Raw genomic sequence first — 15,250 nt, 5'->3', positions numbered from 1 at the left:
GACTCATTATTTTGTATTGGGTTGTTATAAAATTACCTCTCGGTGGAATAAAAGAGGTCACAGTAGAATCAAGGACAATGGAAGCCCAGGAACAATGACTCAGTGTTTGATAAACTTAATTTAATCTGCTGCAGTGCTCCGAGTCATTTCCACTTCAAATACGCAACAAGATGACATGTAGCTCACTATGTCACAGTTTGTTTTTGTGTGTCTGCCACAGAGCAACCACTAGGAATCTTTTCTATTTTTTTTATAAAAAATCTAGGAAAATATTCAAAAACAGAACCCACTATTGTCTAGCCCTGTGTCAGATGACACATGCATGGTTTGAGGATTTCAAATACCTGCTCACTTTCTGGTCCAAAGGTGAACATGTTAAAGCTGCCTGTTTGTGGACAATTAATTAACTTTGAACACGAACAGAGACCAAGAAAGTTCAGAAACTAGAAAAAAAAGTGCTTGAATCCATTCATCCATCCATCCAGCCATCTTCTTCTGCTTATCCGGGTCCGGGTCGCGGGGGCAGCAGCCTCAGCAGGGAAGCCCAGACACTCCTCTCCCCGGCCACTTCCACCAGCTCTTCTGGTAGGATACCGAGGCGCTCCCAGGCCAGCTGAGAGACATAGTCTCGCCAGCATGTCCTGGGCCTTCCCCGTGGCCTCCTCCCAGTCGGACATGCCCGAAACACCTCCCCAGGGAGACGTCCGGGAGGCATCCTAACCAGATGCCTGAACCACCTCATCTGGCTCCTCTCCATCCGGAGGAGCAGCGGCTCTACTTTGAGCCTCTCCCGGATGTCTGAGCTCCTGACCCTATCTCTAAGGCTGAGCCCAGCCACCCTGCGGAGAAAGCTCATTTCGGCCGCTTGAATCATCATCACTTAATATTCTCAGTGAGTAAGAATCTCTGAGGGATGTTACCTGAAAACAGGAACAATTTGGTCTGATTTGTTCTGCATTTTTATTCAGTTCCTGGACACCACAATGAAAACAAACTAAGACTGATGATGTCTGACCTGAGAGTGAATTGTCTCAAGTTAATTCAACACAAATACATGACTAAAGTAGAATATTTTGTATATGTATATATGTATATATATAGCTATGCTGCTGCTGTTTAGCCATCTTAGCAACCAGGCTGATATAAGTTGGTCAGTCCAAGAATCAGGTCAGGACTGAAGTGGTAACTCACACTCAGTTGACATCCAATTTGCACATTTATTCATGGTTATCATATGAAGTGTCTTAATAGAGCATTAGAAAGTGTCTGGCACTTGGAGTGGAGTCTTCTTACATAAGCACGTAATCATATGTGACATGCCAACATGAACATTTTGATACATTTCAAAGCCATCTCCTCAGATTTCAAATGAAATGGTATGTAGAAGTAATTCCTGGTGACACTTCATTTCTCCGTTGGTTTTTAAAAAATTAGGACAGCCATGCAAAAGCTGTCACATCATGCTGCTCCTGTCTGCATCAGACTTTTAACTAAAACTGAAAGTACTGACTTCAAGTCAGACTGAAGATGACATTGCTGTCTGGAGCAAAAGTTCACTGAAATCTAAGCTCAGTCTTTCTTTCCTTGTTTTGACTTTACCAGCACTGCAGTGTGCCTTCCCAAAAGGACAGAGAGTCCTCTTCCAAACGTATGTCCGTGAACTTTCTCAGCTGAGGCCTGTTTGGCCTGTTGGAGGCAGCTGTAGCTCAGTGGAACAGACTGTCTGTGCTTCAATTTGAAGCTTAACATTTCAATCCCAGGTCCAGGAGTTTATATTACAGTGTCCTTGGGTTAGACACTGAAACCCTTAATATTCTGGTGGTATAGCCAGCAGTGTGTGCATGCTTATGACTGGTATTAAACAATACTGATAGACCCTTAGCAACTGATACCATCAGTGAATGAATGGGATATGAATGGGTGAATGTGACATGTAGTGCATTGCATGGTCTGAAAGGTTAGGAAACACTATGTAAGCACAGTCCAATTAGTAGTAATTGAAGTAACTATAGGGATGTGGCAAGTGGGGTGCAGTGACCAACAAATGATCCCAGTTTCATGGACCTGTGGTGGTCAATGGTAAACATCATGTCACGATGGGAAAAACGAAGGAGGACCCATGTGCAGAAAAATAAAGATTTGAATAATAAAAGAACAAAAGGTGCCAACAAAACTTACTAAAATTTTCTAAGAAACTAAATCCAAAAGAAAACATTGGAAACACAAGGAACTAATGCAGTTAATCAAAAAAAGGAGGGAAACACACAAGGGCAGGAAGTAAAACTAAACTGGAAACACAGGGATCAAGAACTACAAAATCAAACAAGAAACATAACAGACTAGACTTAGAAACACAAAGGAATACAACACAAGACATGGATCACTAATACAACAAGGAAGAAATAGGATAATAAATACAGAAAAAAGACAGGGAGGAAACAAGGCATGAAACACAAGGAAAAAACAAAACTAAAGGTCAGCTCATGATCATACAGTAAACTGTATTAAACTCTTGTTTGGAATGGATTAACACATTTAAACTGTGATTAATGCTGAACTTCAATTGCTAATTCTATCCCTTGTTCAAAATATTATTATTTTGCATTTCAGAAAAGTTGTAGTCCATATTAACAACAAAACAATAATGAAAATAAAACAATTCTTACCAGTGTAGATCATTTTGATAAGTCATTGACATCCAGTGATCCTCGGTTGATGTCTCAGCCGTTCCAGTTTGGTTGCCTTCTCTGTTTTTTGCAGGTTTTGATGATGTGAAACAGTTATTCCCAGCGATGGTAGAGCACATGACAGGTCACAACATGCAAACATGTAGGCCTGACTCTTTCATAATGTTGACTGGCCTGCAGTTGGTTGCCAGCTATTCAGTAAGCGTTGTAGTAAGCTCCTTCAGTCTAGTCTCATCCACAGGTCTGTGGTGATTCACACACTCTAAATAGTGCTCTACTGGCTTTTGTGATGTGGTTGACCGCTGACATCAGTCTTGCAAGCTGCACCAGTATGCCTGTCTTGTAAGCAGTCCAAACTCAAAGTACTAAAGTGATACTTTTGACCTGTCAGCAGAGCTGTCTGGGAGTGTGTTTGTTTTTTAAGTTTATTTATATGCTTTTCTACCTTTATTTAGAGATAGAGAGTGGATAGAGTAGGAAACTGGAAGAGAGAGTGGGGACTGACATGTGGCAAAGGGCCACAGGTTGGAATCAAACCCAGACTGCCCACTTTTAGGACCATAGCCTCTGTACATGGGGCGCATGATTTAACCACAAGGTCAAACAGGCAACCCTTACCCTCTTCCATCACAGTGGCAGCAGGACGCTGTGGAAGCTTAACTACGGTGTGCCAAAAGGGACAAAATGGCATGTGATGTTTAAAAAAATTGTAAATTTCAGACTTGATCACATCAGGAATAATGTGTGCAAAGGCCCACAAAGCAATGGTGGTTACCAATTTATTTTCCCTAAAGCTGCACTATTCAATACACTTATCTTAACCACTGACCAACAATACACACTAGAAATGTGTCTTTAACAAACCCAAAGAGACATAACTGCAGCTAATCTCAGATGTATGGATTATGTTTAAGTTTACTGCTTTTTCAGCCACAATTAACTGTTTCAGTCCACCAGCTACTGTGGGTAGCTTTTTCCTGCTGAAGAAACCCAATAAACAAGGCAACGGACAAAGTAAGCTGCTAGCAAGTAGCATAGGGGTACATGTGCTAGATCTTTCCTTAAGGTATTGATGGAGACCAAAACTTAGCTCAAAGAAAAGCACAAATTGGACGTGTGGGAGTCAGGTTACCAGAGATGTAAGTACAAATTAAATTTAATATGACTTTTTTGAAGACTGGATGTTTATATAGGAAATTATCTGCTAACATGATAGCCAAATCACATGCAGCTAAGAGGTCACTGTATTGTTACAGCTTTTTGTAGAACATTGAAGTAGTCTAAGAGATGAATACAAGTTTGAAAAAAACAAATATTGTCAGACTTTCATTTAAAACCACATAGATTACTTATATACTGGCCACTTTTGGCATACATGTGGCCCTAACCAAAAGAGTGTCATCTTTTTGGCACAACAATGTAAATGATTTTGAAATATATATATATATGTAAGTCAGTGAAAATTTCAATAACATGGTGTGTAGGAATGTTTATCATGCCACATATTGTCGCTATTATATCCATATGTCATCTTTTTTTGATTTCCAATAAACAAGACTATTGATCTTCCTTTATGTTTGTCATTTGGCTTTCTCAATAAAATATTACAATATGTTAAATGTAAAATCTAACAGAATCTGTGGTTGAACTATATACAGTGTTTGGTTATGTGAAAAAAACATGTTTTTTTACTTCCTGGAAAGTAATGGTTTTGGAGTTACAAGGTTTCTGCTCTATGGTGACGATATTCAATGTTCATTTGAATTAACATTTAATTCTAAGGAGTCAGTGTGTATAAAAGCACTCTGAGTGAGATGAGGTCAACCTGCAAAGTTTTCTTGTTATACGTTACTTTTTAAATTAATCACAGTTAATTAGCTCAGCATTCACCTGCTTCTTTGGTTGTTATCTAACCTGACAACGTGACAAAGAACAATGTCATATTTATAGCACTGGCCAGAGGGGAGTGGTTGTTTAAACCTTGTGCATACACACAGGCAGACGCACGTACGCCAGGGAACTGATCAGCACTGCTCTTTGCTTTGTTGGCTGATAAACAGCTCCTCTGTTGTTCCATAATTTGATCTTTGGTGATAGCTGACAACAGAAGGACATTGTGCTTTCACTTGCTGTGTCCAGTTCTGTGTTTGAATAAATCCAAACTTTCACTTATAGGTTTGGAATAGTTTTTGCATGTTTCTATTCCTTCTTCTTTATTCGTTCTTCTTTGTCAGTTTCTGAACAACAACGAAGTGGCAGCTGTTATTCCCACAGCAACTTCACAGTAACCACGACGGCAAGACACGTCTCCATTCTCCGCTGGAGGAGAACGAGACAGAAAGACGAAGAGTAAACACAGGAGTCCTGAGGGAGGAAGAGAAGAAGAAGGTAGATACAGACAGACAGACACAAAAAAGATGGAGAACCAAAAAGTGTGTGAGGAGGAAGAGAATGAAGAAAGGCAGGAGAAGAGCGGGAGTGCATTTGAACAGAATGCGAGACAAACAGGCACGGACAGAGAGACATAAACAATTTGAAGCGTGAGAAAGGAGTGATGGAGTTGATGCTGACATGGAGCTTTCCTGTGGGACGAGGAAGAAGACAGAAAGTGACACGCTACATTGATCGCCTTTCTCTCTGGGGCCCGAATGTTTGTCTCCACGCTTAAACTGATTCTGACACTTCTTAGTTGGTTAATTAGCTTTGCCTTTTTTTTAACATACAACTTCTCATCAGTATTCCACCAACAAAATATTTTTATCTCACTAAAAGTGGGAAATCATCAAGATCTTTTCAGTTTAGACATCAAAGATAGTGTCTAAAAGGAAGGAACAAGAATGTGTTTTCATCAATGTTTTTAGTTAGCACTGCAGAAATCATCTGCAATTTTGAAGAAGAGAAAGTTTCTGTTGATGACAAATGAATGCCTACAAAAGTCTGAATAAAAAAGAAATGTCTATTTCAAATAGATAAGAAGGCTTCATTCAATATTACTGAAAATAAAGATCAAATAAATCAAACTGAGATTTTAAGAAAACTGAGGACTCCAAAAGCATTTCATAACAAACCCAAGAAAAGCCAGTTCTTTTAGTTTTCTCTGACAACAACTTATCCTTACAAGGGCATCAGATCATTGAAAATGATTTAACACTAGTAGTGAATGATGGGTGTTTTTTATTGAAACTTAATTTTGCCTGTCCCTTCTACACAGCTTAATGTATAATGAACTAAGGCAAACTGGAATCCCAGGACACGTGGTAAGCAAGGCCCGGATGCTTGGCAGGTTTCATAACTGCCCACTCACCAAACATTACCCTATTTTTACCTGGCTTCCAACAAAACACTTAACAAGTTGAAAAAATAATACTGCTTTATAGATGATTTTTATTTTTGATTAGAAATAATTTATCTTTACAACCAAAAGTAATAATAATAAAAATAGCACCTTCAATTCCACTGTCAGCAAAGCTTCAGTGGCAGCAGATTCTTACCAGCTTCTCGTGAGATGAATTAGCATTAAATTGACCATTTAAATTATGGTCATGTTAAAACATAAGCCTCCTCTTTTTTTATTAATCACATCAAACTGAACATTTTCATTAAAGGTAAGGTTAAACAAGGTGAACAGGACTTCTGCATGAATATTTATCTTGACATTTCTGTCCTCATTCAGCTCCCCTTCTTCAACGACACACCTTGAAACAAAAAGGAGGATAATGCATCTTTGAACTTTTACAGCGCTTAACTACAGAATATGGTTTAAGTTTCTTTGTAGAGATCAGCAACTTAGAAATGCTCTCACCAGCTCTGCTGCCATTATCTGGATTGCAGGACAGGATCTGCTCCACTTTTCCCAATCAGAGATGGTTGGGGCGCAGTAATTCCTTCGGCTGCTCTCACATCTGATTTCCTGTCCTGACATTCAAGACTAGCCTAAGACAGAAGCTAACAATTTTCCACAACATTGGTTTGATATGATGTGTGTGACCAGGATGTCTCTAGTGTTGCTTTTGTGGTTGAGAATTAATCACCATTGTTGTGTTTTTACCAATTAGAATCAAGAATTTAACAGAGCCTGGCAATAAGTAAGAAAGCTTGTTGATAAATTCTGATGAGTGCAAATTCCCTAACTGCCCTTTAACCCTTTTTTTCGTTGGTTACACCACCTTACACCACCTTACCAGACTGTAAAGCAGCAGCCTTGTCCATCACACCACAGAGCTGGAAGCTTTTTTTATATTTTCATTCCAAAATTTTGTTGACAAAGTTAAAAAGGTGAACAACATTGTGAGGAAACTCTTTCATTTTCATCTCAAATTGGAAGCCCATGGAGGGATTTGAACCCAGACCCATCAGCTTGAAAGGTAGCAGGCCTATCCTCAACACCAAAGGGCTGCTTCAATGAACTTGCTTTTTGAAGGTCTTATCATTCCACGGTTTGGATAACGTTCTTCAAAAAGCACAGTTCAAACTCCAGTGACAGGAAAGCATTTCATTTCCCTCTCCCATGGACTGTCCTGGCCAGGATTCAAACCCAGGACCCTTGCATTGAAAGGCAGCAGGCCTGTCCACTTTGCTTCTGGTTATATCCCTTGGTCTTTTCATGTGTATCTTAATGGGACTTCAAAAGCTTAACTCATCTCCTCTGTGTCCACCAAGTGGGTCTCTGTCCAGGATTTGAACTTTTAACTGTATCACGCCTTACACCACCTTACACCACCTTACACCACGCAGTACCAACCACCTCACCACAGGCCTGCCTGGCAGTGCTTATCTAACTGAGATTAAGGTGTTTTCATCTAAACATTTTATTAGGATACTTAAAAAGCACACGTTAGACAGTGTGAAAAAATGTTTCCTCACATGAAAAGCCTCAGTCCAGGATGTGAACCAAGAATTATTTTGTTGAAGATTGTCCATGCTAACCACCACATGCCTGTAATGATCAGAGTTCTTTCCCCAAACTAACCAGAGCGAATAACATCCTGTTACTGTTCCTAAAGTCATCAGATTACTTGTTATCAGAGCACTTTCCAATGAGTCGTCAAATGACATGTAATCAGAACGTGAAAAAAGGGAAACATTTTGCTTCCCATGTGAAAGACTTTTTGCTTTTTCATCTGAGGTCTGACACCTGACTCCAAGACCTGAGGACACAAGCGGACTGCAGGGGGAGAGGGTGCAGCCGCCCCAGGGCCCACGTTCAGCAGGGGCCCCCTTTTGTATTTATAGCTGATGTTATTGTTATTATATTTTTATTTTTATTTGTAGGTCTTATTCTTATGCCTTGTTAACAGGACCGGAACAGTCGATGTCTGTCCCTGTCCGGAGTCGGTGTTGTAATTAAAACACTTTCTACACACATCTATTTTCAATTACGATTAGGGTTAGGGTTACGATTAGGGTTAGGGTTACGATTAGGGTTAGGGTTACTATTAGGGTTAGGGTTACGATTAGGGTTAAAGTTACGATTAGGGTTAGGGTTACGATTAGGGTTACGATTAGGGTTGGGGTTACGATAAGGGTTAGGGTTACGATTAGGGTTGGGGTTACGATTAGGGTTAGGGTTACGATTAGGGTTAGGCTTAAAATTAGGGTTAGGGTTACGTTTAGGGTTACGATAAGGTTTGGGTAACTATTAGGGTTGGGGTTACGATTAGTGTTGGGGTTACGATTAGGGTTAGGGTTACGATTAGGGTTGGGGTTACGATTAAGATTAGGGTTACGATTAGGGTTAGGGTTACGATTAGGGTTAGGATTAAGATTAGGGTTAGGGTTACGATTAGGGTTGGGGTTACAATTAGGGTTAGGATTACGATTAGGGTTAGGGTTACGATTAGGGTTAGGGTTACGATTAGGGTTAGGGTTACGATTAGGGTTAGGGTTACGATTAGGGTTAGGGTTACGATTAGGGTTAGGATTAAGATTAGGGTTAGGGTTACGATTAGGGTTAGGGTTACGATTAGGGTTAGGATTAAGATTAGGGTTAGGGTTACGATTAGGGTTGGGGTTACGATTAGTGTTGGGGTTACGATTAGGGTTAGGGTTACGATTAGGGTTAGGGTTACGATTAGGGTTAGGATTAGGGATACAATTAGGGTTAGGGTTACGATTAGGGTTAGAATTAAGATTAGGGTTAGGGTTACAATTACGATTAGGATTAGGGATAAAATTAGGGTTAGGGTTACGATTAGGGTTAGAATTAAGATTAGGGTTAGGGTTACGATTAGGGTTGGGGTTAGGATTAGGGTTAGGGTTACGATTAGGGTTAGGGTTACGATTAGGGTTAGGGTTACGATTAGGGTTAGGGTTACGATTAGGGTTAGGGTTACTATTAGGGTTAGGGTTACGATTAGGGTTAGGGTTACGATTAGGGTTAGGGTTACTATTAGGGTTAGGGTTACGATTAGGGTTGGGGTTACGATAAGGGTTAGGGTTACGATAAGGGTTAGGGTTACGATTAGGGTTGGGGTTACGATTAGGGTTAGGGTTACGATTAGGGTTAGGGTTACGATTAGGGTTAGGATTACGATTAGGGTAAGGGTTACGATTAGGGTTAGGGTTACGATTAGGGTTAGGGTTACGATTAGGGTTAGGGTTACGATTAGGGTTAGGGTTACGATTAGGGTTAGGATTAAGATTAGGGTTAGGGTTACGATTAGGGTTAGGGTTACGATTAGGGTTAGGATTAAGATTAGGGTTAGGGTTACGATTAGGGTTGGGGTTACGATTAGTGTTGGGGTTACGATTAGGGTTAGGGTTAAGATTAGGGTTAGGGTTACGATTAGGGTTAGGATTACGATTAGGGTTAGGGTTACGATTAGGGTTAGGGTTACGATTAGGGTTAGGGTTACGATTAGGGTTTGGATTAAGATTAGGGATACAATTAGGGTTAGGGTTACGATTAGGGTTAGAATTAAGATTAGGGTTAGGGTTACGATTAGGGTTGGGGTTAGGATTAGGGTTAGGGTTACGATTAGGGTTAGGGTTACGATTAGGGTTAGGGTTACGATGAGGGTTAGGATTAAGATTAGGGTTAGGGTTACGATTAGGGTTAGGATTACGATTAGGGTTAGGGTTACGATTAGGGTTAGGGTTACGATTAGGGTTAGGGTTACGATTAGGGTTAGGATTAAGATTAGGGTTAGGGTAAAGATTAGGGTTAGGATTACGATTAGGGTTAGGGTTACGATTAGGGTTAGGGTTACGATTAGGGTTAGAATTAAGATTAGGGTTAGGGTTACGATTAGGGTTAGGATTACGATTAGGGTTAGGGTTACGATTAGGGTTAGGGTTACGATTAGGGTTAGGGTTACGATTAGGGTTTGGATTAAGATTAGGGTTAGGGTAAAGATTAGGGTTGGGGTTACGATTAGGGTTGGGGTTACGATTAGGGTTAGGGTTACGATTAGGGTTAGGGTTACTATTAGGGTTAGGGTTACGATTAGGGTTAAAGTTACCATTAGGGTTAGGGTTACGATTAGGGTTACGATTAGGGTTGGGGTTACGATAAGGGTTAGGGTTACGATTAGGGTTACGATTAGGGTTGGGGTTACGATTAGGGTTAGGGTTACGATTAGGGTTAGGCTTAAAATTAGGGTTAGGGTTACGTTTAGGGTTACGATAAGGTTTGGGTAACTATTAGGGTTGGGGTTACGATTGGTGTTGGGGTTACGATTAGGGTTAGGCTTAAAATTAGGGTTAGGGTTACGTTAGGGTTACGATAAGGTTTGGGTAACTATTAGGGTTGGGGTTACGATTAGTGTTGGGGTTACGATTAGGTTTAGGGTTACGATTAGGGTTGGGGTTACGATTAGGGTTAGGATTAAGATTAGGGTTAGGGTTACGATTAGGGTTGGGGTTACGATTAGGGTTAGGATTACGATTAGGGTTACGATTAGGGTTAGGGTTACGATTAGGGTTAGGGTTACGATTAGGGTTAGAATTAAGATTAGGGTTAGGGTTACGATTAGGGTTAGGGTTACGATTAGGGTTAGGATTAAGATTAGGGTTAGGGTTACGATTAGGGTTGGGGTTACGATTAGTGTTGGGGTTACGATTAGGGTTAGGGTTACAATTAGGGTTAGGGTTACGATTAGGGTTAGGATTAGGGATACAATTAGGGTTAGGGTTACGATTAGGGTTAGAATTAAGATTAGGGTTAGGGTTACAATTACGATTAGGATTAGGGATACAATTAGGGTTAGGGTTACGATTAGGGTTAGAATTAAGATTAGGGTTAGGGTTACGATTAGGGTTGGGGTTAGGATTAGGGTTAGGGTTACGATTAGGGTTAGGGTTACGATTAGGGTTAGGATTAAGATTAGGGTTAGGGTTACGATTAGGGTTAGGATTACGATTAGGGTTAGGGTTACGATTAGGGTTAGGGTTACGATTAGGGTTAGGGTTACGATTAGGGTTAGGATTAAGATTAGGGTTAGGGTAAAGATTAGGGTTAGGATTACGATTAGGGTTAGGGTTACGATTAGGGTTAGGGTTACGATTAGGGTTAGAATTAAGATTAGGGTTAGGGTTACGATTAGGGTTAGGATTAAGATTAGGGTTAGGGTTACGATTAGGGTTAGGGTTACGATTAGGGTTAGGATTAAGATTAGGGTTAGGGTTACGATTAGGGTTGGGGTTACGATTAGGGTTAGGGTTACGATTAGGGTTAGGGTTACGATTAGGGTTAGAATTAAGATTAGGGTTAGGGTTACAATTACGATTAGGATTAGGGATACAATTAGGGTTAGGGTTACGATTAGGGTTAGAATTAAGATTAGGGTTAGGGTTACGATTAGGGTTGGGGTTAGGATTAGGGTTAGGGTTACGATTAGGGTTAGGGTTACGATTAGGGTTAGGGTTACGATTAGGGTTAGGATTAAGATTAGGGTTAGGGTTACGATTAGGGTTAGGATTACGATTAGGGTTAGGGTTACGATTAGGGTTAGGGTTACGATTAGGGTTAGGGTTACGATTAGGGTTAGGATTAAGATTAGGGTTAGGGTAAAGATTAGGGTTAGGATTACGATTAGGGTTAGGGTTACGATTAGGGTTAGGGTTACGATTAGGGTTAGAATTAAGATTAGGGTTAGGGTTACGATTAGGGTTAGGATTACGATTAGGGTTAGGGTTACGATTAGGGTTAGGGTTACGATTAGTGTTAGGGTTACGATTAGGGTTAGGATTAAGATTAGGGTTAGGGTAAAGATTAGGGTTGGGGTTACGATTACGGTTGGGGTTACGATTAGGGTTAGGGTTACGATTAGGGTTAGGGTTACTATTAGGGTTAGGGTTACGATTAGGGTTAAAGTTACGATTAGGGTTAGGGTTACGATTAGGGTTACGATTAGGGTTGGGGTTACGATAAGAGTTAGGGTTACGATTAGGGTTACGATTAGGGTTGGGGTTACGATTAGGGTTAGGGTTACGATTAGGGTTAGGCTTAAAATTAGGGTTAGGGTTGCGTTTAGGGTTACGATAAGGTTTGGGTAACTATTAGGGTTGGGGTTACGATTAGTGTTGGGGTTACGATTAGGGTTAGGGTTACGATTAGGGTTGGGGTTACGATTAGGGTTAGGATTAAGATTAGGGTTAGGGTTACGATTAGGGTTGGGGTTACGATTAGGGTTAGGATTACGATTAGGGTTACGATTAGGGTTAGGGTTACGATTAGGGTTAGGGTTACGATTAGGGTTAGAATTAAGATTAGGGTTAGGGTTACGATTAGGGTTGGGGTTACGATTAGGGTTAGGATTAAGATTAGGGTTAGGGTTACGATTAGGGTTAGGGTTACAATTAGGGTTAGGGTTACGATTAGGGTTAGGGTTAGGGTTAGGGTTAGGGTTAGGGTTAGGGGTTAGGGTTAGGGTTAGGGTTAGGGTTACGATTAGGGTTAGGGTTAGGGTTACGATTAGGGTTAGGGTTACGATTAGGGTTAGGGTTACGATTAGGGTTAGGGTAAAGATTAGGGTTAGGATTACGATTAGGGTTAGGGTTACGATTAGGGTTAGGGTTACGATTAGGGTTAGAATTAAGATTAGGGTTAGGGTTACGATTAGGGTTAGGATTACGATTAGGGTTAGGGTTATGATTAGGGTTAGGGTTACGATTAGTGTTAGGGTTACGATTAGGGTTAGGATTAAGATTAGGGTTAGGGTAAAGATTAGGGTTGGGGTTACGATTACGGTTGGGGTTACGATTAGGGTTAGGGTTACGATTAGGGTTAGGGTTACTATTAGGGTTAGGGTTACGATTAGGGTTAAAGTTACGATTAGGGTTAGGGTTACGATTAGGGTTACGATTAGGGTTGGGGTTACGATAAGGGTTAGGGTTACGATTAGGGTTACGATTAGGATTGGGGTTACGATTAGGGTTAGGGTTACGATTAGGGTTAGGCTTAAAATTAGGGTTAGGGTTGCGTTTAGGGTTACGATAAGGTTTGGGTAACTATTAGGGTTGGGGTTACGATTAGTGTTGGGGTTACGATTAGGGTTAGGGTTACGATTAGGGTTGGGGTTACGATTAGGGTTAGGATTAAGATTAGGGTTAGGGTTACGATTAGGGTTGGGGTTACGATTAGGGTTAGGATTACGATTAGGGTTACGATTAGGGTTAGGGTTACGATTAGGGTTAGGGTTACGATTAGGGTTAGGATTAAGATTAGGGTTAGGGTAAAGATTAGGGTTGGGGTTACGATTAGGGTTGGGGTTACGATTAGGGTTGGGGTTACGATTAGTGTTAGGGTTACGATTAGGGTTAGGGTTACGATTAGGGTTAGGGTTACAATTACGATTAGGATTAGGGATACGATTAGGGTTAGGGTTACGATTAGGGTTAGAATTAAGATTAGGGTTAGGGTTACGATTAGTGTTGGGGTTACGATTAGGGTTAGGGTTACGATTAGGGTTAGGGTTACGATTAGGGTTAGGGTTACAATTACGATTAGGATTAGGGATACGATTAGGGTTAGGGTTACGATTAGGGTTAGAATTAAGATTAGGGTTAGGGTTACGATTAGGGTTAGGATTAAGATTAGGGTTAGGGTTACGATTAGGGTTGGGGTTACGATTAGGGTTGGGGTTACGATTAGGGTGAGGGTTACGATTAGGGTTGGGGTTACGATTAGTGTTGGGGTTACGATTAGGGTTAGGGTTACGATTAGGGTTAGGGTTACGATTAGGGTTAGGGTTACGATTAGGGTTAGGGTTAGGGATACGATTAGGGTTAGGATTACGATTAGGGTTAGAATTAAGATTAGGGTTAGGGTTACGATTAGGGTTGGGGTTACGATTAGGGTTAGGGTTACGATTAGGGTTAGGGTTACGATAAGGGTTAGGGTTACAATTAGGATTAGGGATACGATTAGGGTTAGGGTTACGATTAGGGTTAGAATTAAGATTAGGGTTAGGGTTACGATTAGGGTTAGGATTAAGATTAGGGTTAGGGTTACGATTAGGGTTGGGGTTACGATTAGGGTGAGGGTTACGATTAGGGTTGGGGTTACGATTAGTGTTGGGTTACGATTAGGGTTAGGGTTACGATTAGGGTTAGGGTTACGATTAGGGTTAGGGTTACGATTAGGGTTAGGGTTACAATTACTATTAGGATTAGGGATACGATTAGGGTTAGGGTTACGATTAGGGTTAGAATTAAGATTAGGGTAAGGGTTACGATTAGGGTTGGGATTAGGATTAGGGTTAGGGTTACGATTAGGGTTAGGATTACGATTAGGGTTAGGGTTACGATTAGGGTTAGGGTTACGATTAGGGTTAGGGTTACGATTAGGGTTAGGATTAAGATAAGGGTAAGGGTAAAGATTAGGGTTGGGGTTACGATTAGGGTTGGGGTTACGATTAGGGTTAGGGTTACGATTAGGGTTAGGGTTACTATTAGGGTTAGGGTTACGATTAGGGTTAAAGTTACGATTAGGGTTAGGGTTACGATTAGGGTTACGATTAGGGTTGGGGTTACGATAAGGGTTAGGGTTACGATTAGGGTTAAAGTTACGATTAGGGTTAGGGTTACGATTAGGGTTACGATTAGGGTTGGGGTTACGATAAGGGTTAGGGTTACAATTAGGGTTAGGGTTAGGGTTAGGGTTAGGGTTAGGGTTACGATTAGGGTTAGGGTTACGATTAGGGTTAAAGTTACGATTAGGGTTAGGGTTACGATTAGGGTTACGATTAGGGTTGGGGTTACGATAAGGGTTAGGGTTACGATTAGGGTTAAAGTTACGATTAGGGTTAGGGTTACGATTAGGGTTACGATTAGGGTTGGGGTTACGATAAGGGTTAGGGTTACAATTAGGGTTACGATTAGGGTTGGGGTTACGATTAGGGTTAGGGTTACGATTAGGGTTAGACTTAAAATTAGGGTTAGGGTTACGTTTAGGGTTACGATAAGGTTTGGGTAACTATTAGGGTTGGGGTTACGATTAGTGTTGGGGTTACGATTAGGGTTAGGGTTACGATTAGGGTTAGGATTAAGATTAGGGTTAGGGTTACGATTAGGGTTGGGGTTACGATTAGGGTTAGGATTACGATTAGGGTTACGATTAGGGT

General features: G+C 40.9%; 1 protein-coding gene across 1 annotated transcript in view; it reads right to left on the bottom strand.

Annotated features, from left to right (window-relative positions):
* Nucleotides 1-7,803: 7,803 nt before the first annotated feature.
* LOC117807805 (1-phosphatidylinositol 4,5-bisphosphate phosphodiesterase beta-3-like) overlaps nt 7,804-15,250 on the bottom strand; it is an 89,378-nt gene continuing 81,931 nt past the window's right edge. The window contains exon 12 of the mRNA XM_034677207.1: nt 7,804-7,834. Within this exon, the coding sequence (XP_034533098.1) occupies nt 7,804-7,834 (31 nt within the window). The remainder of the gene's footprint in view (nt 7,835-15,250) is intronic.

Source organism: Notolabrus celidotus, chromosome 23 (assembly GCF_009762535.1).
Source record: "Notolabrus celidotus isolate fNotCel1 chromosome 23, fNotCel1.pri, whole genome shotgun sequence".
Taxonomy (NCBI): Eukaryota; Metazoa; Chordata; class Actinopteri; order Labriformes; family Labridae; genus Notolabrus; species Notolabrus celidotus.
Note: the sequence above shows the minus strand (reverse complement) of the source record. Positions and strands in the feature narration are given on the sequence as shown.